General features: G+C 44.0%; 1 protein-coding gene across 1 annotated transcript in view; it reads right to left on the bottom strand.

Annotated features, from left to right (window-relative positions):
• Positions 1-19,492, bottom strand: part of pappaa (pregnancy-associated plasma protein A, pappalysin 1a) — a 285,790-nt gene extending 266,298 nt beyond the window's left edge. The window contains exon 1 of the mRNA XM_078227597.1: positions 19,090-19,492. Coding sequence (XP_078083723.1) covers positions 19,090-19,492 — 403 coding nt within the window. The remainder of the gene's footprint in view (positions 1-19,089) is intronic.
• Between the last annotated feature and the right edge of the window lie 6,389 nt (positions 19,493-25,881).

Here is a 25,881-nt window from a genome sequence, read left to right as displayed (position 1 = left end):
GGAAGAGGCAAAGGATCCAAAGCTTGGAGATGACACTGTTTGGTATCATTGCATCAAATTACTCTGCCTGCCACTTTCAGAGATAGTGTCCCATTTAAACTAAACTGAGCGACCTCTCTGGAAAATAGAGAAAATAAGAATCAATCAGTAGGTCGTGTGTTGTGTAAAAGATGCTGGTTTCCAGATTCAAGCTCACATCATTATAGCATGTGCACAACATGCAGCCGGGTCTAACAAAGCATTTCAGATTGGGATTCATTTTTACTAACACTGCCACATTACAGAAGGACATCAGACTTACCCTCAGTCTTAGAACTATGCAAATTATTGATTATTGAATCAAGATGTTGGTTTTGCATTTTAATTGCATTACTCCATTTATGAATGACCAGTTGAGAAAGGACAGCAAAGTGGGTAAGAAATAACCTATCAATTCTCGGGCACAAGATGTCAGAGGTAGTAGTAGAGGCAGGTACAATTTTGTCTTTTGAAAAGTGTTTAGACAGTTACATGGGTAAGATGGGTATAGAGGAATAAAGGCCAAATGCGGGCAATTGGGACCAGTTTAGGGGTTAAAAAAAGGGGCGGCATGGACAAGTTGGGCTGAAGGGCCTGTTTCCATGCTGTAAACCTTTATGACTCTACATGTTCAAACCTCAGTGGTATAGATTTAATTCTGGCCCGGTTAGACAGGAAAGAAGCCTCTTATCTGCTAGTTGTTCACAATTGCATGTGAAAATGGTCTTTAACTGGAGGTCTTACAGTGCAATGGGCAGCACCTCTGCCTCTGAGATGGAAGATTTAACTTTAAGTTCAACTCGAAGACTTGATGGTCAAGGAAGATGCATTAAGAATGTGGCCAAACAGGTATTAATTGAAAATGTATGCAACATACGCCAATGGTAAGTTTTAAGTTTATTTATTAATGTCACAAGTAGGCTTACATTAACACTGCAATGATGTTACTGTGAAAATCCCCTAGTCGCTACACTCCGGTGCCTGTTCGGGTACACTGAGGTAGAACTTAGCACAGCCAATGCACCTAATCAGCACAGCTTTCGGACTATGGGAGGAAACTGGAGCACACGGAGGAAACCACGCAGACACGGGGAGAACGTACAGACTCCGCACAGACAGCGACCCAAGCCGGGAATCGAACCCGGGTAAGGCAGTAGTGCTCACCACTGTGCCACCATGCCACCAGTAATCAATAAGAGCAGGGAAGTGTCCTGGTCAATCATATGGTGGAAAGAAATTGGAGCCGCTCCCACCACTATCCAAAGCTAGAGGTTACAAAGTGCATGTCTGTGGCTACAGCACTTGGACTTCTTGGGGAATAGGTTGTCTCTGTCAGTTAGATCGCCGGTGTGAATAAGATTTCAGCGAACAGTGCAGGTTTTGATCTCCATTCCGGCTGGGGCGGATGTGGGGCCTGCCTCCTTGTCTGGTCCGTGGTGGAGATTGTGGTGCTGTGGGTTGGACTTGCCTTTGGGCAGAGGACGCGAGAAGAAGAATCTTGAATCATGGACTCGCAATGCATCACTACATGACATTGCTTGTCTCATTCAAGGAGATTGCAAGGATGACTGGTGTGGTGAGCAGAAATACCATCCTGTGTTGGAGTTTCGAGTAGAAACTGGATAATTTGGATAATTTCTGCATCCATCTGACCATTGTCGTACATGATTGGGAACAACTTGGAAAAAAATTCCCAGATTGATATTTAAGGTACCTTGATATCCTAAATTCATCCTTTCTAAGGGAATCTTTCAAAAACATTTTCTTCATAATGCATGAGTCAAAGTTCGCGATATTGACCTTACAAACTGTGAAATTTAGAAATATCCACCTTTTTCTCTATTTAATATCAGCAAACATGCCTGGAATCCTCCCATATGGACGGCATGGTGGCATAGTGGTTAGCACTGCTGCCTCATAGCTCCAGGGACCTAGGTTCGATTCCCGGCTTGGGTCATTGTCTGTGTGGAGTCTGCACATTCTCCCCATGTCTGCGTGGGTGCTCCGGTTTCCTCTCACACTCCAAAGGTGCGCAGGTTAGGTGGACTGGCCATGCTAAATTGCCCCTTAGTGTCCTGGGATGTGTAGGTTAGGGGGATTAGTGGGGTAAATGTGTGGGGATGGGCCTGGGGTGGAATTATTGTTGGTGAAGACTCGATGGGCTGAATGGCCTCTTTCTGCACTGTAGGGAATCTATGAGTATTATGTTATAAGCACTGAAAAATCATGAGAGTGGCACGGTAGCACAGTGGTTAGCACTGATGCCTCACAACACCAGGGACCCGGATTCGATTCTGTTCTTGCGTGTCTCTCTGTGTGGAGTTTGCACATTCTCTCCATGTCTGGATGGGTTTCCTTCCACAGTCCATAGATGTGCATGTTGTGGGGATTGTCCATGCTAAATTGCCCCATTCAAAAGATTTGTAGCCAAGGTAAATGCACAGGGTTACAGGCATAGTGAATTGGAGTGGGCCTACGTAAGATGCTCTTTCGGAGTGTCTTGATGGGCCAATTGGCCTTCTGCTCTGTCGGGATTGGATTTTAGATCAGGATATTCTTCCAGATGCACTGATAATGTTAACATGGTCATTTTTCACATTCATACGGTAGACAGACAATTACGATTGATTTATTTAATTTATTGCAGACTACTAAAGGGTCACAGCCCTGCATAACATAGTCTTCTTAGTTTGCTTTGCTGTTCTGAGTACAATTAGGCTAGAATCGGCCAAACCAGCTCAAAAGATTGCAGCGTTTTGCATTGTGACAAATAATGATTTGGCTATAAAAAGGGAGTCAAGATGGAAGAGAAAGTTCACAGTCTAAAGTTGTTGAATTCAATGTTGGGTCCTGAAGGCTGTAAAGTGCCTAATCGGAAGATGAGGTGCTGCTCCTCCAGTTTGAGTTGGGCTTCACTGGAACATTGCAGTAGATCAAGGACGGACATGAGGACATGGGAGCAAGATGTCGAGTTGACAGGAAGGTTGGGGTCACACTTGCGGACTGAGTGAAGGTGTTCTGCAAACCGGTGACCCAGTCTGCATTGAGGCTCCCCGATATAGAGGAGACCGCATTGGGAGCAGCGACTACAGTGGACCAAAGTGAAGGAGGTGCAAGTGAAATGTTGCTTCACCTGAAAGGACTGTTTGGGGCCTTAAAGGATGAGGAGGGAGGAGGTAAAGGGGCTGCTGTTGCATCTTCTGCGATCGCATATCTTTTAGTGCAGAGATAAAAGGAAATTGCATTTTATTATGCTGTCCGATTACATTGACTGATGGAAAATGTTATGTTTGTGATTATGCAAATATGTTTGGGTGGAAATTTGAACAATAACTTCACTATAGAAAAATGGTACAATTTCAAGCACAATTTATGCCCATTTTCCTGATTGCAGACTAAATGGAAACTATCCCCAGCTGTTTAGTACTGCCAACATGTGCTGGAATTATGTCATTGAGTTGAATCTTACAAATACAACAGCTGTCATTCTATTATTTTTCAGTAAGTGCTAAATTGAAACAACAGGTGAAATACTAAACTCTAACAGGTTGTTTTCTGCTATCTAACACGTATAAAATTCATTAGATATATAATGTAAAGATGTGCAAATTCATCTGGATGTTTTGTTTTCTATTTTAATTGAATACCTTCCTCCCCATAGGATTGAAAAATACTGTCCATTTGAGGCACTTCTTAAAAGATAGCAAAGTGAATAATGTTAGTGAAATAAGCAGAGTGAGTTGCACTGTGCAATGGATATAACTAGAACGCTGAAGCATAGTCACATCATTATCAACTTTAGAATGCTGATCATCTTTGCCCAGAAAAGATGCTATCATTTGATGGCCTCTATGGAGATGTCATCAGAAGCAATGCTGGAAATACTCAGCAGGTCAGGCAGCAACTATGGAGCAAGAAACAGAGTTAGCATTTCAGGTCAATCACCTGACATCAAAATGGAAATTTCTAATGAGAGGTCATCAACCTGAAACATTGGCCGAAATTTGCCTGTCTCTCATCGCTGCAGGAACCGTAGCGGGTGAGACAGAAAATCCGGTTGACCATTCAAAGGTCCGTTGAGCTTGGGTGGGAATTTTCGGTCTTGGGGCGTGCATGGTCGGAGAATCCTGCCCACTAACTCAGTTTCTCTCTCCCCGTTATGTTGCCCGACCTGCTGAGTATTTTCAGCATTTTCTGTTTTTATTTCAAAATTTCCACATCTGCAGTATTTTGCTCCTATGTGGAGATGTCGACCTGACAAAGACATCTATCAGGACAGAAAGCTAAAAGGTGTGTCAGTTGTGGTAGAGTGGTATTAAGACCCCAAAATTTACAGTCAGTATTGGCTTTAAGGTTTCCAAGTCATATATGGAATGGACAAAAGTCCTTTTATATTCTATGAAAAATGGACCAACTTAAGAGAGGTGCACCAATGTCAAATGTTCATTTTCTACATCATGCATTTCTGGACCATCGATTGACAACTCAATTTAGTATGTAATTGTAGGCTGCCTTGTGTTCACTGTGGCCACATGGCCACCAAAGCCCAGGTAGAAATATTCAAAACTTAGTTTAATAATGATTCTTATATTTAACACAGAAAGGTGATTTGCATCCTGTTTGTCTGACCTGGAGTCTCAGACTCGATCCTATTGGATTGCTTGATGACTATCTCATATTGATAGCCTCTCATATGGATCTTCCACACGTGTGGAAAAATTGTCTCTGTGTCCAGTATATCAAAGCCTTTCGTAATTTTAAGATTTCTATTAGATTACCCCCACAGCCTTCTTTTTCAGGAGATAAAGAGACCCAATCTAACATTAGGCATGATTGATGATGCAATGATATTGTATTATGAAATGGGGTATTCCCTCGTTTGTATATTAAGATTATGTAGAGTTTTATAGTGACATAGAAAATAGAAGCAGGAGTCGGCCATTCGGCCCTTTGAGCCTGTTCCACCATTCATTTTGATCATGGTTGATCATCAAATTCCCCCCTTCCCCCCATATCCCTTGATCCCTTTAGCCCCAAGAACAATATCTAATTTATTGAAATCACACAACATTATAGAACTAATGCACAGAAAAAGGCCATTCGGTCCATCAGATCTATGCTGGTGTCTGCGATCCATCTGAGTCTCTTCCCACCCTTCTTCATCTCATCGTGTCAACATATCCTTCATCGACTGATTGAGCTTCATTTTAAATGCATCTATGCTAATTCACTCAACAACTCCATGTGAAAAGGTGGTAAAGTATATTTGCAATAAATGTTACCATGGCAACAGTGGCACTTGGAAAATCAAAATGATTTTTTTCATAAACATTAGCTGCTACACAAGGTATCTAAATTGGCACATAATGGGGAAGTTAAACACATCTTCGTGTTAAAATAGTAGACACACCCACACATCAAAACCTCACATTAACCTCTTGTCCCTCGCATAAGAAGCTTCATTGCAGCTGTTATCTTATGCTGGCCTTTCATCCTAACCTATCAATGAAATAAAAATAAACAAACTGATAGGGTTGATATTGTGATCTCCAAATGTAATATCATTTTGTACAATTCATTCAACCATGTTTTGGAATCTGTAAGGGATAATTTAGAGTCCAGAGAGAATAGTTGAGTCGCAAAATAATGTGTTGTAGTATGTTCAGGTGACAATGAATGCTATTCATTACAGAAGGAAAAAAAGGGAAATGCATCGTCCTCCTTCACAACAGAAAATACTTGAAATCACTATGTATGGCAAAATATGTCATTATGCCTGGGATGGTAGCACACTAGCATCAGTTAGGAAATTGTGGGTGCAAGTTCCACCCAGGAATGGAGCATAGAAATTTTGGTTGACCCTCCAGTACTGTGCAATCTTTCAGATGAAACATATTAAACTGACACTCAACCTGGCCTCTCAGGTGTATGTGAGTGTTCCCATCGCATTGTTTTGAAGAAAAGTGGGGAAATTATCCGCAGTGCCCGAAACAACATTTATCCCTCCATCAACATCACCAAAACAGCTTATGTGGTCATAGTGGGGAGGCAATGGCGCAGTGGTATTGTCACTCGACTAATAATCCAGAGACCCAGGGTAATGCTCAGGGGATCTGGGTTTGAATCCTACCATGGCAGATGGTGAAATATGAATTCAATATTAAAAGAAAATCTGGAATTAAAAGTCGAATGGTGACCATGAAACCATTGTCATTTGTTGTAAAAACCCAATTGGTTCACTAATGTCCTTTAGGGAAGGAACTCTGCCGTCCTTACCTGGTCTGGCCTACACGTGACTGCAAAACCACAGCAATGTGGTTGATTCCTAATTGCTTCCTCAAGGGCAATTAGGGATGGGCAATAAATGCTGGCCTAGCCAGTGATGGCTACATCCCATGGATAAAAAAAAATCGCATTGTTGTTTGTGAGAGCTTGTTGTGAACACATCATGTGCCCCTAAAATCATAGAATCCTACAGTGCAGAAGAAGGCCATTCGGCCCATCGAGGCTGCACCGACCACAATCCCACCCAGGCCTTATCCCTCTAACCCCATGCATTTACTCTAGTTGGTGCCCCCTGACACTAAGGGGCAATTTAGCATGGCCAATCCACCTAACCCACACATCTTTGGATGTTACAACTTTGACCACATGTCAACAGTACTTTTTTTTTGTCTATGAAGCACGTTGGGATATCCCAAGGTTGTGAAAGGGAGTAACAAAAATGTCTGTCACTCTTTTTTTCCCTTTCAAGATGGAGAAAAAGTAAAATAAAGTTTTTTTTAAAAGTTTATTTGTTAGTCACAAGTAAGGCTTACATTAACACTGCAATGAAGTTACTGTGAAATTCCCCTAGTCGCCACACTCCGGCGCCTGATCGGGTCAATGCACCTAACCAGCACGTCTTTCAGACTGTGGGAGGAAACCGGAGCACCCGGAGGAAACCCACGCAGACATGGGGAGAACATGCAAACTCCACACAGACAACTTAGATGGTCATGTCGTATTAATGGAGGTCAGTTTTGGCAGTGAGAGTTTTGATGGAATGATACAGGATAACTAGAGTAAACTGTGGCTATCTAATGAGAATTCAATATGTTTCAAGTAGTGAAAGACTTCCTGATGGAGATGGTCCCATCCTGAAGAAGATGTTCCCATTTCATTTTGGCTTTGTTTTGCTTGCATGTTGAAACAGAACAAGTACAAATCCATACTTTGAAAACTTCAACATGCAAAGCAGTTGTTCAACTGATAGCCTGAATTATTTTTAAGTTTATAAATGTGGAGAACAGCTGACTAGGCGAATGTAAATGTGGAGTTCTGCTCTCCCTGTCTGGAGTGTTACTTTGTAAAGCTACACCCATATCACTGGCAGCTTCAATCGAAGTTGCCACTATAATGTAAATGTTTTGTGTCATGGCCACCTCCCTCACGTTATCTCTGAGACGAATCTCAGTATTATCTGCTCCAGTTCATGTGTATCACAGAACTATTTTAACACTATTATACCATTGGGCTAACTTACAAAAATATCTCCACTTGCCAGGAGAAAATTGTCATATTGTTCTAACTTGCACTATTGCCTAACTAAATCCCAATACAGTTTAATGTGACTTATTTTGGAGACAGTTATAGAAGGTCATAGAATCCCTACAGTACGGAAGGAGGCCATTTAGCCCATCGAGCCTGCACCGACAACAATCCCAACCAGGCCCCATCCCCATAACCCCACTCACTTACCCCACTAATTCCTCCTGACACTCAGGGGCAATTTTTTAGCACGGCCAATCCACCTATCCTGCATGTCTTTGAACTGTGGGAGCAAACTGGAGCACCCGGATGAAACCCACGCAGACAATCACCAGAATTGAACTTGGATTTGATTTGATTTATTATTGTCACATGTATTAGTATACAGTGAAAAATATTGTTTGTTGTATGCTATGCAGACAAGGCATATCGTTCATAGAGAAGGAAAGGAGTGAGTGCAGAATGTAGTGTTACAGTCATAGCTAGGGTGTAGAGAAAGATCAGTTTAGTGCGAGGTAGGTCCATTCAAAGGTCTGATGGCAACAGGGAAGAAGCTATTCTTGAGTTGGTTGGTATGTGACCTCAGACCTCAAATGTCCCTGGCACTGCGAGGCAGCAATACTAGCACAGTGCTACTGTGCAATTTTCACTGAATTCAATGAGAGTTTATGACATTTTTTGTCAAACAATGTTATTCTGTTTTCACAAAGTCAAATACACATGGAAGAAGCCAATTAACACACCTGATTCATATATATTTAGGCCCTAGCCACCATCAATTATCTCCTGACTCATTCCAGTGTGTTCCTCTATTCCCTTTTCCAGAAAATCATCCAAAAAATCATTCTTCATGTGAAGAAAACAAGACTCTTACTTCAGAGTTTTCCTTTAATTTCTTTATACCTGCGCCCCTTTATCCAACAATTAGAATTTAATTTGAAGCAATATACCAAGTTAAGTTTTGCTTTTCCCCTTTTTGTATTGTCTCTCTTTTAAGGTTGAAGAGTCTTAAGTTCGACTAACTTTTCCTCATTAGTCAGTCCTCAGACACTAGGGGTGGAATTTTCCTGTCCTGCCCGCCACGGGAATCATAGGGGGCGGGACAGAACCATGCAACGGTCCATTGACCTTGGGCGAGATTTTCCAGTCTTGGGCAAATGCAACCGAAAAATCCCACCCGAAGGATTAGTTCTCTGGCTCAGGCTCAGACCGGCACAATTTTATGGCCATATTGTTCTTTATCTAATCAAGTAATGTTGAATCTCACCCATGTTCTTGTGAAGGGAAGATTGATTTTACCTATATCACCACTGATATTTATATGTAAAAAGTAGGTTCAGTAATAGATAGGAAGGTGAACTGGATTAGAAACCAGAAGAACCCATGTTAAATTGTTGATTGATAATGAGAATATAGAAACATAGAAACTAGAAGCAGGAGTAGGCCATTGGGCCCTTCGAGACTGCTCTGCCATTCATTTTGATCATGGCTGATCATCAAATTCAATATCCTGATCCTCCCTTCTTCCCATATTCCTTGATCCCTTTAATCCCAAGAGCTATATCTAACTTCTTCTTAAAATCAGACAACATTTTGGCCTCAACTACATTCTGTGGTCGTGAATTCCACACATTCACCACCCTCTAGGTGAAGAAATTTCTCCTCACCTCAGTTCTAAAAGGTTTAACCCTTATCCTCAAACTATGACCCCTAGTTCTGGACTCCCCCACCATTGGAAACATTCTTTCTGAATCTATCCTGTCTAACCCTGTTAGAATTTTATAAGTTTCTATGAGATCTCTTCTCATTCTTCTAAACTCCAATGAATATAATCCTAGCCAATTTAGTCACTCCTCATATTACAGACCTGCCATCCCAGGAATCAGCCTGGTAAATCTTTGCTGTACTCCCTCTGTAGCAAGGACATCCTTCCTCAGATAAGGACACCAAAACTGTTAGTTGTGAGGTTCTTATGTTATAGAAGTGGCTATGGTCCTATAGCATAAACCTATCCTTAGTTTGGCACCAATTAAAATTTTTAGCACAGAAAGGCAGCATGATTGCTGAGGGGAAATGGAAAATTTGTACTGATAGAGCAGCTTATCACTGTTTTGTATGGGAGTTAAATAAAAAGCAAGCACCTATAGGTTTTTCCCAATCTCTTCGATTGCCACCCAAAAGCTATGAACCAAGTCAATGTGAGATGTTGGGTTAATGAGTCCCAGAGGCTGCCACATCTGAATTTGACATCCACACATATGGAGGATAAAAATTTGATGGAATTGTAAAGACACAGAGTAACACAGTTCTGTACTTGTGTGAATGGAAGATGAACTTCATTCATGCGTGAACACATTTTTGTTATTGCTGTTTAAGTACAAGAATGTGAGAAATGAGAGCAGGAGTAGGTTACGTGGCCCATCAAGCCTTTTCATCATTCAGTTTGATCATGGCTGATTTTAGACTACATCTCCTTTTCCTATTATTCCGTGAGACCAAAATCTCTGTCTATCTCAGCCTTAAATATATCCAACAATGGAGCATCCACAGTATAGAGAATTCCAGAGATTCAAAACCCCTTGAGAGTTAAGAATTTTTTCTTCATCTCAGTCCTAAATGATTGGCTCTTTATCCTTCCACTGTGCCCCACTGTACTAGATTCCTCAGTCAGGGGGAACAACATCTCAGTGTCTTGTCAAGACTTGTCAAGAAATTGAATTTATTCACGGCTGTTTTTTGATGGACAAGGGACTCAAGGGTCGGGGAGTGGGGAGGTGGGCAGTGGGGAGGAATGGTGAGGGATGGGGTGGACAGGAAAATGAAGTTGAGCCCTGAACCACATCTCATTGAATGTTGGAGCAGGCTCAAAGAGCCAAATGGCTTACTCCTGCTCCTTTGTCCTATTAGCTAATATTACAGCTCACTATCACTGTCCAGTGATCTCTACATGTCGAGATAAGCTTATCTACAATTTCAAACTGGACGACCCCGTTTTTCAGGGTGAGCAATCTGTTCACTGAGAGATAATTGAAAACCAAATAATCTGGTTTGCAGTTGCCTAATTGGAACATAGCAAATGTAATGTAGCCTTTCAAGAAAGATGGGAAAGAGAAGACAGGGAACTTCAGGCCAGATAGCCTGACCTAAGTCATCTGCAAAATGCTGGATCGGTTAGAAAATCATAATATGATCAGGCATGCTTTCATGAAGGGAAATCATGTTTGACAAAGTTCATAGAAAACATAGAATCCTACAAAACAGAATGAGGCTATTCGGCCCACCGAGCCTGCACTGACAACAATCCCACCCAGGACCTATCCCTTAACCCTACATTTTTATCCTGCTAATCCTCCTGACACTAATTTCGCATGGTCACTCAACCTAACCTGCACATGTTTGGACTGTGGGAGGAAACCAGAGTACCCGGAGGAAATCCACACTGCCATGGAGAGAACGTGCAAACTCCACACAGCCACCCAAAGCTAGAATTGAAACCGGGTCCCTGGCATTGTGAGGCAACAGTGCTACGCACTGTGCCACCTTGCCGCCTATTTAATTTAACAGAATTTTTTGAGGTTGCAAGTAATAAGATAGGTAAAGGGAAACTAAAAGGCGTAGTAGACTTTGATTTCCAAAAGGCATTGGATAAGACACAATACAAAATGTTAATGAGCAAGATAAAGGCTCATAAAGTTATGGGGTAGGAGTCTGGTTTCAGTTGCCTAATTAGAATGAAGCAAATGTAATGCATTTATTCAAAAATAGGAGGGAGAGTAAATAGGAAACGACAGGCCGGATTACATTTCTCATCAAGCCCATTCAGAATCTTAAATGTTTCAATGAGATCATCACTTCTTCTACTAGCTCCAGAAATTATAGGCCCATTTACTCAACTTCTCATTATAGGACAATCCTCTCATCCCAGGAACCCATCCAGTCAGCCTTCACTCTTCCACCTCCAATACAAGTATATCCTTCCTTAAAAATGGATATCCAAATTGCACGCAGTATCCTAGATGTGATCTCAACTAAGCCTTGCACAATTTTAGCAAAACTATTTTTTTGCACTCCAATACCCTTTCAGTTAAGGCCAACATGCTATTTGCTTTCCTAATTGCTTGTTGTGCCTGTATCCTAACTTTCTGCATTGCTGGTATGAGTACACCCAACACTCACTGAACATCTAGATTTGCAAGTTTCCTGTCTTTTAAAAAATGTTCTGCGTGTCTATTTTTAATGATCAAAGTGAATAACCTGACACTTCCCCAAATTATACTCCATCTGCCACCTTGTTACTCACTCACTTAACCTATCATTCTTTGCAGCCTCTTTTTGACCTCTTCAAAGCTTAGAGGTGGGATTTTCTGGCCACGCTCGTCCCAAAACTGGAAAATCTCATCCGAGGTCAGCAGACCTTTGCATGGTCCTGTCCCGCCCACTATGATTCCCATGGTAGGTGGGATGGGAAAATTCCGCCCTACATTTCCACCTATCATGGGCAAACTTAGATGTATTACTCTCTGCCTCTTTGTCTTACGTTGTTAATATGGATTGTGAATAGCAAAGGCCCGAGCACTGATCCTTGCAGAACTCCAAACGTTACAACCTGCTAACTTGAATCTGCCCCATTTATGCCTAGTTTTTGGTTCCTGTCTGTTAACCAGTCCTCTTTCCATGCTAAACTCCAACTGGCCCAACCTGGCCAATGTTTCTCAGTAAGATAAGCTCTTCCTTCCAGGAATGAGTCGAGTGAGCCTTCTCTGAACTGTTTCGAAACACAATTATATCCTTTTTCAAATAATGAGACCGAAGCTGTGCACAGTACTCCAGACGTAGCCTCACCAAGGCCCTGTCCCGTTGCAGTCGAGCTTCCCTACTTTTATATTCTTACAATAAACACCAACATTCCATTTGCCTTTCTAATCACGAATTCCTGACACAAACAGCACCACCTCCCTTCCACTCCCACCCCCCTCCCAGCTGAGGGACATGCAGTCTAGATGTTTGCTTAATACGGGATTTTTTTTTTGCTTGGAAATGGACATTTCTTAATGTCTCAGTCACCCATTTCTTCATCACTTTCAACTGATGAATTGCTAAGATTCACATTGAATGGAAATCACTGTGCTTCCAGAATTAGTCCTGGTGTAATACCTACACTGGATTCTGCAAATCAGTTTTGTTTCCAATTATTCTAGTTGTTTTATTTCCATAAATTTACTTAATTTGGGGAGGAGGTGGCGCAGTAGACTAATAATCTGGGGACACAGGGTAATGCTCTGAGGACCCAGATTCAAATTGCACCATGGCAGATGGTGGAATTTGAATTCAATTTTTAAAAATCTGGAATTAAGCATCTACTGATGACCGTGAATCCATTGTCGATTGCCATAAAAACAATCTGGTTCACTAATGTCCTTTAGGGAAGGAAATCTGCCATCCTTACCTGGTCTGGCCTACATGTGACTCCAGAGCCACAGCAACATGGTTGACTCAATGCCCTCCGAAATGGCATAGCAAGTCACTCAGTTCAATGGCAATTAGGGATGGGCAATAAATACTGGTCCAGACAGCAATGCCCGTGTCCCATGAATGGATAAAGAAAAAAAATTGCCAGTAGGGGAGAACCGGCATTTTTGTTTCTTTTTTCCTTTTGTATGACGTGGGTGTCGCTGGCTAAGCCATCATCTGTTGCCCATCCATAATTGCACTTGAGAAGGTGGTGGTGAGCCATCTTCCTGAATCGCTGCAGTCCATCTAGGGCAGGTTCACCCAGAACGCTGCTGGGAAAGGAGTTCCAGGTCTTCTATCAGAGTGAAGGGACAGCGATATAGTCACGTCAGGATGGTGGGTGGCTTGGAGGGGAACTTGCAAGTGGTGGTGTTCGCATGCAACTGTTGCGCTCATCCTTCTAGGTGGTAAAGGTCTTATGTTCGGAAAGTGCTGTTGAAAGGTCCTTGGTAAGTTGCTGCAGTGCATCCTGTATGAGGTGTAGACTACTGTCATTGTGCATTGATGGTGGAGTGAGTGAAAGTTTAAGTTGGTAGATGGGGGCTGCTTTATCCTAGATGGTTTTGAGCTTCTTGAGCATTGTTGGGACCTCAGCCATCAAGGCAAGTGGAATGTATTCCATCCAGTGCCGGATTTAGGCATAAGCTAAACAAGCTACAGCTTAGGGCCTCACAATCCGCAGGGGCCTCACAAAATTTCAGAAGGGTTACAATGAAGAGAACATTTAAGAGCAGATACCAGAAAAGAAAAAGAAAGCACCAGCTTGAAGAGCAACTCAAAAAATTACCAAAATTACCAAAATCTATGAGAGATCAAGCCAGCCAAATGATAAATATGTAATCAGTAAATGCATTCATTTGAAAATAATTTGTATTTTTCACTTTAAATACCTTGCTATTAAATAATTAAAAGGCATAATTATGTTTTCAATTTTTATGTGGCGACCCAAGGTCCTGTTTTGGTACGCACCTTTGTGAGACCTTTTGGTGTAACTTTTTAACAAGGAGCCTCCAAGCTTCATATAGCTTAGGGCCTCACCAAGTCTAAATCCGGCACTGATTCCATCACACTCCTGACTTGTAGATGGTGGACAAGATTTGGGGAGTCAAGAAGTGAGTTATTCACCTTGGAACTCCCAGCCTCCAACTTGCTCCTTTTATTTACATGGCTATTCCAGTTCAGTTTCTGGTCAATGGTAACCCCAAGGATGTTAATTGTGAGAGATTCAATGATGATAATGTAATTGAATGTCAAGGGGAGATGGTTAGATTCTCTTTTGTGGGAGATGATCATTGTCTGGCCTTTGTATGGCACAAATGTTATTTGCCTCTCCAGCTCAAGCCTTAATGTTGCCCAGGTCTTGCTGCATATGGATATACATTGCTTCAGTATCTGAGGAGTGGCAAATGGTACTGGACATTGTGAAATCATCAATGAACATCCCACTCCTGACCTTAAGATGGAAGGGATGTCATTGATGAAGGTCATTGACTACTTGAGATTTAGACATTGGGTGGGATTTTACGGCCTCGTTCATCCCAAAACCGTAAAATCCCGTCAACGGACCTTTCCATGCTCCACCCCTTGCCTACTCCGATTTCTGTGGCAGCCGGGCCAGTAAAATTCTGGCCATTGTGCAGCCTAAAGTTGGTAGAATGGGCTCAGAAATGAATGTGTAATGTATGTTTCAATTAAACATAAAAATGCTGTAAAGACTCAACAGGTCAGACAGCATCCGTGGAGAGAGAAACAGGGGGGAATTCTCCCGTCCTGCCTGCCACGGAAATCGAAGCAGGCGGTGGAGGGGGAGCTGACCACGCAAAGGTCCATTGATCTCGGGCGAACGTGGCCGGAGAATCCCACCCACAGAATTAACATTTTGGGGAGCGGTCTTACTGTCCGTTCACGCCACGATCCCACTGCAGCAAAGACGGAGATATTGGCGACAAGCCAAATCTCCGTTCACTGCAGCAGGATGGGGAAAATCCCACCGGCATGAACGGTTGGAAAATTGTGCCTCTTAAGTCCAATATGACTTCTTCAGAGGAGTTCTTCTCTGAAGAGTCCTGATCGACTTGAAATTCTGTTTCTCTCCTCCCTCCCCCCACAGATGGTGCCAGACCTGCAGGAATATTTCACAGGATTGTTCCAACGCAGAATGGGTCCATTCGGCAGCACCTGCTGCCCCAACGAGCAACCCATTTCCTGCCATTCTCACCCCCCTTGCACAGATTTCCTTTTAAGATAGCACCTCCCATTCCCTTTTGAATGCTTCTATTGAAACGACTTCCACCACACTCTCAAGCAGAACATCATACCAAGCCTTAGCCACTGGCTGTGTGGACAAAAGTCCCAGCCCTGTTTTGTGTCTGTTTCTCGACTTGCAGCGTCCCACTGTATTCTGTCTGTGTGGGGCAGGTTTGAATTTCCCGCCTTGAGACAGACGAAACCAAATGGGCGGTTTTCTAAGCGGGGGTGGGGAGACTCAGCGAGAAGTCCCCCTTCCCTCCCTGCCTCCTTTCCCGGCCAGGCGGGATCGCTGCCCACCAGCCAAGTGGAAGCCACAAAGGCTTGTTTCAGAGTGGAACGCCTGCCGGAACGGCAGCAGCAGCTCCGGACTCTTTCCCTGTGGTCTGTCCCTGAGTTTCCTTCCAGTCTGCGATTGACAGGGGGAAATAAAATAGCCCGTCTCTCTCTTTCGGAGTGTTGGCTGGATCTGTTCTCTCTCAGTGTGTGGATCTGTGCTGACACAGAGAGGCAGCCACTCTGAACAGCATTGCTCGGTTTAGTTCTGGGTGTCTGTCTGCGAGGAGGGGGAGAGGAGGGAGGGGGCACAAGTAGGGGGGGGGGGAGATGTCTTTCTCACACCAGCCACCCAAACTGTAACATCAACACCGCTGTGTCATGCAACCCAATGATTCCCTTTTCATTGTTGCTGTTATTGTTCAGTCTCAGTTGGTGTCTCAGCACACTTCTGTGTGTATGTGTTTAGGTTTACACTCCCTGGACAGAGATATCTCCTGTGCCAGGGGCAGCAAGGGAACCAAGTCCCCCCTGGGAGTCAGAGAGGGTATTTTACGCAGTGCAGGACTTCTGACAACCAAGAGGAGCGAGTGAATCCTTCATCATGTGGCTATTGCATTCTGTCCCTGTACTGGAGAATTATTGACACTTGTTCATGCTGGCTGTTTGGAATAACCCATTTTTGCTGGGGGGGGGGGTTTAAAAACTATTTTTCTCCCTGGTGTCTTATGAATGTGATTCAATGTTTGTGATGATTTCGTCTCGGCTACAACGCGCCCCCACGTTAAAGCTTGCCCTCTGTTGAAAAGTGTCAGCGGCTGCAGACACTAAACTGTTGCTTTCTAAAGCCAATTTTTTTTTAAAAAAACCACTTCTTGCCCGCCCTCCAAAAAAAAACATTCCCCAAAATTGAAATGTTGAACTCCGAAGCTGTCGACTTGGACTGCACGCCCACCTAACTCTGGCCCCCCGAAGGGGCGGGGGGGGGGGGCGGGAAGCGGCGGTGGAGGAGGAGGGTGTTGCATAATGTGACACTGTGACCTGATCAGACCTTTGCAGGAGGAAGCTGGAGAATACACGCGATTCAGGCAGGGGTTTTTTTAACTGTTAAAACGGTAAAACAAGCCTCCCCCTCGCTCCCGAACACATCACGTACCGCACATATAATACAATCAACCTGGCTTATTTGTTTAGTTTTCTCTCTGGCACTCATGTTAAGCTTTCCGGCTCAAAAACAGCAAATACATGAAAGGTAAAGCGGGAAAACTGAATGGTGCAACACCCTTGTAACTGACAATCCGCCCTCTAAACATGCCTCACCTTTTACCCCAAGTGCTCTCTCAATCCCCTCTTTCTGCTCTGATAGATTTTAAAATATATGTGTATATATAGTCCCATTTTAAACCCGCTCATGCCACCGGAGTAGATGCGTCCTTGGATCTTTCAGATAGCAAATAAGACAATTGGTTTTGGACAACAGCGACAAGACAAACGGTTCTCACACGCTCCCTGTCTTATCTCGCCACCCAACGCGAATCTAAATAGATCTAACGTAATGTCAGAGCAGAACGTGGAAAAATAGAGGAGACTCTTGATTGAACATGACATCATTCTGCAAAACGGATTCATATCATGTCAGCGTGCACAGCCCCGCTTTAAAATGACTAGTTCAGTGTATGTGTGCGTGTGTGTGTGAGAGAGAGATGGTGTAGACTGCCTTTAAAGTGAATCTTCACCCTTTTTTTTGGCTGGAGCTGTATTCGCGCCAACTGTTACAAACACACACAGACACACACGCTTCGGAATGAACGGTGGGAACATGAGAGAAATGCCACAGCTCTGCGTGTGAAAGGAGATTTGACCTGTGGAATGCTGCTGCTTGTATGGGGGGGGGGGGGGGGCGGGGGGAGCTGATCTCTGCCCCCACGACAGGGGCGAGAGAGAGGGAAAGATTGAAGAGGAAAGGAGGCAGAGAATGGGTGGGGGGCGGGGGGAAGCGGGGAAGGGGTTTCATAGATAGTATCGTCCCCAGCGCAGACGTAAATAATAATGTCCACATTGAAAACAGGATTACACATGCTATTAGATAACAGATCATCTCTCGATCTCCCAAATGACTGGGGTAAAGACGGCTGTTTTAACAAGTCAGCACCCCCCCCCCCCAAACTGCTACAAATAGGCTTATTTTTTCATAAAAAGAATTGGATTAAAACTACATTTATTTCACAGACGATTCGCCATGTATTGCTGTTTCATTTCTCCACGCTGTTCTTTTGTTTTTGTGTTCGCCCCCGAGTGTCACAAACGGTGAAATAGTTGCTACAAGCCGATTTAAACAGGCAGCAAAGGCCGCGAATCGTCAAACAATCCGCCGCATCTCTTTGCTCACCCCTCATTAAATGAATGCACCGAGTTTTGGATAGAGGAGGCTGGGGGTCGGGGGTGGGGGGGGGGGGGGGGGGCTGGTTGGGGAGAAAACCTCCGGTGAATTTCCCTGCTGCTATTCGGGGCAAGGGGAGGCAGCCCCTCTGCCGCTCTCTGCTACTCTGGGTTTGTTTTGCTTTCGCGAGTTCAAGGCAAAACATTGTCCCCGGTGTTTGTGCCTGTGGTATTCTTGCAGCCGGGGATTACGCTCCCTGTTGGCTGGGATCGGGATCAAAAGCGCCCGGCACTTTCACTGTTACCGCGGGCAGAACGACACGCCCTCACTCAAATTTATATCTCAAACCATTCATAGAATCAGGAGCCTTAAAGTGGCACCGTTACACACTATGTGTGTGTGTGCATGGGTGTGTATGTAATTGTGTGTGCAAATGTATGTATGTGTAAATTGTGTGTGTAAATTCGTGAGTAAATGTGTGTGTGTAAATGCGTGAGTATAGTGTGTGTAAATGCATGTGTAATTATGTGTGTAAATGTATGTGTAAATGTACGGATACGTAATCGTGTGTAATTGTGTGTGTGCAAATGTGTGTGTGTAAATGCGTCTGAATGTGTGTGCAAATGTGTATGTGTAAATGTGTATGTGTAACCGTGCATGTGAATGTGGGTGCGCAAATATGTGTGCGTAAACGTGTATGTAAATGTGTATGTGTAAATGTGTGTAAATGTGCGTGAAGACGGAGAGCGAAGTCACATCAAGCACCAAAGAAAAATGCATTTAAGAAAATTTAACAATTGATTTGATGATTGTAAAAGCGACAGCAAGCACACGGGGAAGATTCGCTGTGACAGTGATGGCCACACTGAGGGTTAAGAATTGGATAAATATATTTAAGCTTAATTGCAATGTTCAAGTTAAAGTTAAAGATTACGTTTTACTATTGCCCCGTGAGTCAAGTCTCTACACACATTTCTAACAAATGCAAGGCAGACCAAACAAAACTTGTGCATAAACCGCGTGTTATAACTATTTACACCTCCGAAGTTACTTTGAGGCGTTTTTCGCTGCTGTTGTTGTGAATGGTAAGTGCGAGACATTTCTCTGGTCAGCTGGGTGACACTTACCTACGATGACAGCTGGAGACCGCTGCCCTCCTTCAGGTCTGACCCTTACTTCCACAGTGAACCTCCGCCTGGGGAGCTCGGTGCTGCTTCGGAGGCGCAGCTGGTTGCCTTTCCCGGTGAAGTACAGCAATCTGCCCTGGCTGCCGGCGTGCGGCGGCGGCGGAGGAAGCAGCAGCAGCCGGGGAGGGTGGTCCGAAGCTGGCCGAGGCACTGCCCGCTTGCCACGGGGCAGCCTCGTGCCACACGATCCCGGGGAGTCCGCCCCGGGACCAGCCCGGTGATCCAGGGACAGGAGGAGGGCACGTCTGGAGCGCCGGAGCCGACCTGCCATCTGCCCGTCACACTCCGACCCCATAGCCAGGGCTAGGAGGCAGAGAGCGGGTAGCGCGCTCCAAACTTGCATCTTCTTTCCCAGTCAATACTCTCTGTCCCTTTCACTCACTCCCTGTCTCTTTAGACTCCCCCCTTCTCTGTCTCTCTCTTTCCCTCTCTCGCTTACAAGTATCCTCTTCTGCCACCTCAATCACAATGATCCGCTACACAGAACCTGTTTTCTTAATAAGACACGACCCCTTTCCCTAGCCGCCCCCCTCTCTCAAACACGCACTGAAACAGAGATGGATAAACAAGAATATGCTAATTTATTAGCCTGCATCAACTAAAGCACCACCTTCCTAATGTTCCCAGTGAAAGGATTCTAGTAACGGTAAGGCTGACTAATCAATCACATTGAAAACACTAAAATTTCCTGTTTGGATCCCTCTACACACACACAGAGCACTGGGTGCCCTCACCAACACACACACACATATACACAGCCTTTGGGTCTATTTCAGACCCCTGACTTTCTCCAATGTAACAATTGGGGCAGGGGAAAAAAACTTTTATTATTTTTTAAATAGTCGCATTTTTAAAAATGAATAGAATTTAACGTGAGGTCGCGCCCTGAGATGTGTGACTTCTAAACCAGAGGTGACGTGCTGTTTTTTGTTAACGTGCTGGGAAGGGAAGAGTTTTTTGTTAAAAATATCTATTTTATTTTGGAATTCGCGCGTTTTACAGTTGTGGTGGAACGGTGTGGATTTTTTTTGTGTGATGTGCTGGGTTTCTTAACCAGAGGTGGCCGGGAAAGCTGCTGCTTGTTTTGTGTGTGTGTGTGAGTGAGTGTGTGTGTGTATAGATGAATGTGAGATTCGGGACGGTGTTCTGGGCTTTCAGACGCACTCGAGCTCCCTCCAGATGTTATTGCCTGGAAATTTCACTTCAAACACGCCGTGTTGAGAGCGGTCTTCATCAGATTGCGGGCAAGTTTCGAGACTGAAAAGGGGGGGGGGGGGTGGTTGTAAATGTTTCGGTTTTTTTGTTAAGGAGGGTGTGTTTGAGGTGAAATCTGTTCTTCAGTGAGACCAAATCCTACCTTCATTTGGCCAGTTCGCTCTGATAGGGAATGGGTTATTCTCAATATATCAACGCCCCCCCCCCCCCACCCCCGCCACTCCACCTGAAGCATTTCAGTGGCATTTCCATAATACATAAAAAGGGGAGGGGGAACAGTTTTATTTTAGAGAACTGGATTGGAAGCTTGGGAGATGAGCCAGATTTTGGACTTGTGAAGCGTCTCACCTAATAAGCCGATTACTAAAGGGGAGGGAGGAGGACAAGTGGGGGTGGGGGGCGTCAGGGGGGAATGCACATGATTTATCTTAAACCCCCAGGGGGAAAAGCTGGGGAGACTAGATGGGTTGGGGGGTCTGCACTAGTTTTGGCATCCCTCTTGTACTAGCCCGGCGCCTTCTGACAACCAACTCTCTCCCTCCCCACCCCAACCACAAAGGTGGACTTTAACGCCGCAGTATTGGGCGGGAGGGGGGAGAGGGGGGGGCGGTGGGCTTAGGTTTCTCCGGACGATGTGAAAGTGCGGGGACTTTGTCACGACTTTCAGAGACCGCGCCTGCATGCGACTTGCCCCGCGAATCGACAGCACTTGTGAAGCTTGGAGGCGCCCCGTGTGAGGTTTGGAACCCACCCATTCTCCGGCTCCGGTACTTGCATTGGTCAGAACCGCGTCCCTCCCACACCGCCAGCCTCCAATGCACACCGAGGAATGAAAGGGTAATTAATGAGAAGCCCAATAAGGCTCTCGTCATCTCTTCTTTCTATCTCAAACAGGCTGGGATTTTACAGCGGCTGGGAGGGAGGCAGACACTCGGGGGAGGGGGGCGATGTTTAACAACAGTTTAAGAATCAGACAGAAACTCGGTACGCCACACCTATCCTTTCCCCATGTCACTTACCCCCTTGTGAGGGTGACAATCTGTTATCCCCGTACAACTCATTTCGCTGCAAGCCCCAGTCTCTCTAAGAACGAAGGTGTTTCCTTCTTAATGATGCTACTATTCATTTCCTTCCTTGTCGAACCTTGCCTCCGAAAGGATTTACACTGAAATTATCAACCGGCGATTTCACCAGTAAACGGTTGGTTACCAAAGTTATTGGGAAATCTGTTGGCAGGTGTTTGCCGGGGAGAGATGTCGGGTGGTGGTGGTGGGGGGGGGGGGGGGGGGTGCTATCCCATTCATTCTTCCAGTCTGCCTTTCACTTCAGGACAAAATAAAGCGAACCGAAAGCGAGTTCTGTTTACCAATTGTGGATGAACTCAGCAAGTCCTGGCAGCATCCGTGGAGAAACACACACACACACACAGTTAAATTTTTCCAGTCGGTGCGCCGCTGAGGAAAGAGTCACATTAGACTGGAAACCTCAATTCTGTTTCTCTCTCTCTCTCTTTCTCCACAGGTACTGCCGAGTTTCACCAGCATTTTCTGTGTTTTTTGTAAGATTTCAAGATTTCCAGCATTCGCAGTAATTTGCCCTTATCAAGGCGTGGAATTCTGTCTGAGAGTCGGTAAAACTCAATGGGCAGAATGGCCTCCTTCTGCACTGTAGGGACTCTATGACTCATCCACATTTTAAAAACTGGCACTTCACATCCTGACTTCGCAACTTGTTTTAAGGGGAGTTTGACAATTCCCAGTCTAACCTTTTTAAGTCTCAGGTTCGTGATAAGGATTAATTGCCCCCTCTGGTGATATATTCTGCGCGGTTGGGAACTCAATTTGTTCCAATGGATGAATAACAAGATGATGTTTAATTTTATTTCGATGAAATGCTTTCCTAAGAATTCCTAACTCAAGGTATTTTCACCAAGGTGTTTTCACCTTGAGTTTAGAAGTATTTCTCCAGTTTAACTAAGGAAACTTGCCCTCCACCCCCGTGCTAATGGAGCTCTTTAATATGAATAACTCAGAGGCTCCTCCAGGTCCGTTCTGCAATTATGTCATTCCATCCACCCTTCCAAATATGTGATATAAACAAAAGAAATCAAACCACTGCCAGTTATTGTTACCAAGAAATAGTCAATAATAGACTCGTTGTAATAAATGAACAAATTCCAAAGAGGTAGCAATCTTTGTTATAGTGTCCAGAAAACTTTATTGTCGTTTAAATTCTCTTGCAATTCGTCCAGCGAATTGTACATTGCAGACTCGGTGAATGAATTATGCTTGTAAACGCTACCACAACTTATTCTGCCAGCTCCCCTCCCACCTTCCCGCATACCTATCGCTGTCAGTGAGTGAAGGACTGCTTCGGGGCTCCCACTTCGCTGAGTGTGTATTAAGGAACTAAGGGAATCAAAGACCCGTTGGTCTCCCCCCCGCCCTCCCCATTACAGTGTCCGACCCGTTGGCTTGGCGAGGTATCGGGTGCCAAAGGCTGCTGATGTACAGGATGCTTTGGGATGAGAGCGCTGAGCTCATTGAGCTTCGATCTCAGTGATGACTGGACCTGGACAGTTCAGTGAGTTATCATTCATTTGAAAGTGGCAGGATTCTGAGCTCTCCCACGCAGATTTTTTTTTAAGCACTGCACCCCTTCCCATTTCAATGTAATTCCCTCCCACCATCCCCCCCGGCAGTGAGTCACCTCCTCCACTCAGCGCTATTTGGGTATGATCTCAGACTGCAGAACTGGGTGCCAAGCCTGCGGGGGCACTGAGAGCAAGTAGAACTTCCCCCAGAACCCTGGGGGAACAAGGTTGCAAGGTGCTTAGTATCCATCAATTGCGGGGCACACTTCTCATCCCAATAGTTTGAACTGGAATATGAATATTCACCAATTTAAACCCTGAAAACTCTTCAAAAAATACCAAAAGTTGACCGGCGCAGGTTTAATCATCATTTATTTTGGATGCGAGAATGAGATCAGAATGCAGCAGTCTCCATGAATGGATCGGGACAACTAACAGAATAAATTGTTAAAGGGGGAAAACGGAACATCTATGGGAACAACTGGCGTCGTTAGGCAGAGTGTCGGATGTCCCCCCCCTCTTTAGATTGTGACCACGTGGTATTTATATCACTTTATGTTTTAAAATGAAGGTTTCTGAATTCATTCTCCCCCCTCTCCCTCTCAATGTTTTATCGATCACTCCTAATGCCGGTGTGTAAGTGGTTTTTTGCTCACATGATTTACCATCATTTTCACCTAAATCCTACAAGTTTCCCCCTCCTTTTGAGGTATTAATCTCCCTCCCTCCCCCCCCGCATATTACCTGGAAGAGAATTTGCAGCATTGTACCAGGTTAGTAGTTCAATGGGCGCATTGAATTTTTAATGGGTTGTCCCAGTAAAATAAAATGATTTGGGCTAACACCCCGTAAACAGAAACGAGCTGGCAATTTAACCCCTGTCACGCTGAAACTTTTAGTGGTGGCTTGAAGCTGAATCGATCAATATACATCGAGTTTCACAAAACACCATGGGACTGAGTTGATTTGACTAAATTTGACTGGACGGTGATCCATCGTCTGAAGTGCAAATGCGCCTTCCTATTACAGCAATAGCGGGCTTAAATAAACTTTTAAATGGTGCAGCTATTTAAAAAAAAATAGGCGATAAAAGATTACAGTGCCGAGAATATATTCGGTCCCTAATAAAAACACACAAAGTTAGTTCTTTGACAGACCTCCCAGGAGGCTGGGACTCGGAGTAAAACTTGCAAAGCCCACCTCCCCCCCCAAAAAAAAATTCCAAACGGCATTAATAATTATAACATCTGTTTTTCTTAAAAGAACAAGAACGACAAAGACTGACTTTTAAAGAGTTTTTTTTTAAAAAGTCATTCTCACTGACGGAATGACTTCGACGCTGCGAAGTTGTCTTATTTGTCACTGAAAGCTACTTGGAGATAAAACATCTGGAACTATGTGCAAATGAAGAAATCCTCCCCGTTGTCCCCATTTGGGAAAAGGCAGCACTTTAGGTGCGTGGCGGAGATTACAAATTAAATTACGAGGACTAATAACTGGGAGGGACCTGCCTGAAGTGTGTGTTGTCCAGGGCAAAACAAAAAGGAATAAAAATAGTCAGTTTGGTGAAACTGGTGCATTATAGCCCGTGCATACCATGGACTTCTCCTTACTGTTGCAAACTGAATAATGAATGGACAACCTGAGTGTTTTTTTCATTACAATTTTTCCTCGTAGTGAAACGCATGTGTACAGTTTTTTTTTGCTTTTAAGTCTCAAGGCGCACTGTATAAGGTGACACAAATCAAGTAGGTCACTTGACAAATACAGAACGCGGTTTTGTAAAACAAATCGTTTCAGTGTGGACCTGACCTGGATTTTGGTTGAATTGAGACAAATATATTTGTTAGACTGGAAGCGGGCACTGTGTAAACAACGTGCCTCTGGTGAAAGAGTTTGCAGTCTGGCCTCAATTAGAAATATATTACTTCCCTATGATTGTGATTTATGAGATTTTTTAAAAAAATGAGATTTTTAAAAAATTGCAATTGTAATGATTTACTCCAATTGTAGACCAACAAATCAACATTTTATTGCCCTGCATTGTGCTGCTAAATAGCCACGCTGTTAACTCATCAACATTCCTTCTTTCAACTATGATTGAATCATATGCGGTTCGTTTTAAATGCACAATTCAAACTTTCGAATTGCAACTTTGAACAGCATGGACTTTTAATTCTTACATGTTACAGTCATTTAGGAGGAATGAAATTTCACATTGGATCAGTAATATTTAGAATTATAATGGAGGAACCAGACCAGAGCCCATGGAGGAAAAAAAAGAATAATTTTCTGTTGATATCATTTCAGTCCAATTAAGTAGTCATTTTTTGAGACTGAACCTGAAATAGCAGGTAAAAAGAACATTTTCTTTTTCATTCTTGTGTGTTACAAACAGTAATTTATCAAGCATGGGAACAGTACATGGGATGGCACGGTGGCACAGTAGTTAGCACTGCTGCCTCACATTGCCAGAGACCCAAGTTTGATTCCCGGCTTGGTTCATTGTCTGTGCGGAGTCTGCACGTTCTCCCTGTGTCTGCATGGGTTTCCTCCGGATGCTCCGGTTTCCTCCTACATCCAAAAGACGTACTGGTTAGGTGCATTGACCATGCTAAATTCTCTCTCAGTGTACCCGAACAGATGCCGGAGTGTGGCAACTGGGGGATTTTCACAGCAACTTCATTGCAGTGTTAATGTAAGCCTACTCGTGACACTAATAAATAAACTTTAAACATTAAGTACTGAAATAAGATGCATGCCACAGTAACATTGACTCCATCAGGTGAATAAACCCAGGCAGAGTTTGCAGCAATATGAAATATTAAATCTGTCTTGTTGCAAGTGTATCTCCAGGTGCTGGATATTAGACCTCACAGAATGACTGGGCCAGCAGACCAGGAAGGTCCGAGATGTGAGTTAAG

Source organism: Mustelus asterias, chromosome 13, assembly GCF_964213995.1.
Source record: "Mustelus asterias chromosome 13, sMusAst1.hap1.1, whole genome shotgun sequence".
NCBI lineage: Eukaryota > Metazoa > Chordata > Chondrichthyes > Carcharhiniformes > Triakidae > Mustelus > Mustelus asterias.
Note: the sequence above shows the minus strand (reverse complement) of the source record. Positions and strands in the feature narration are given on the sequence as shown.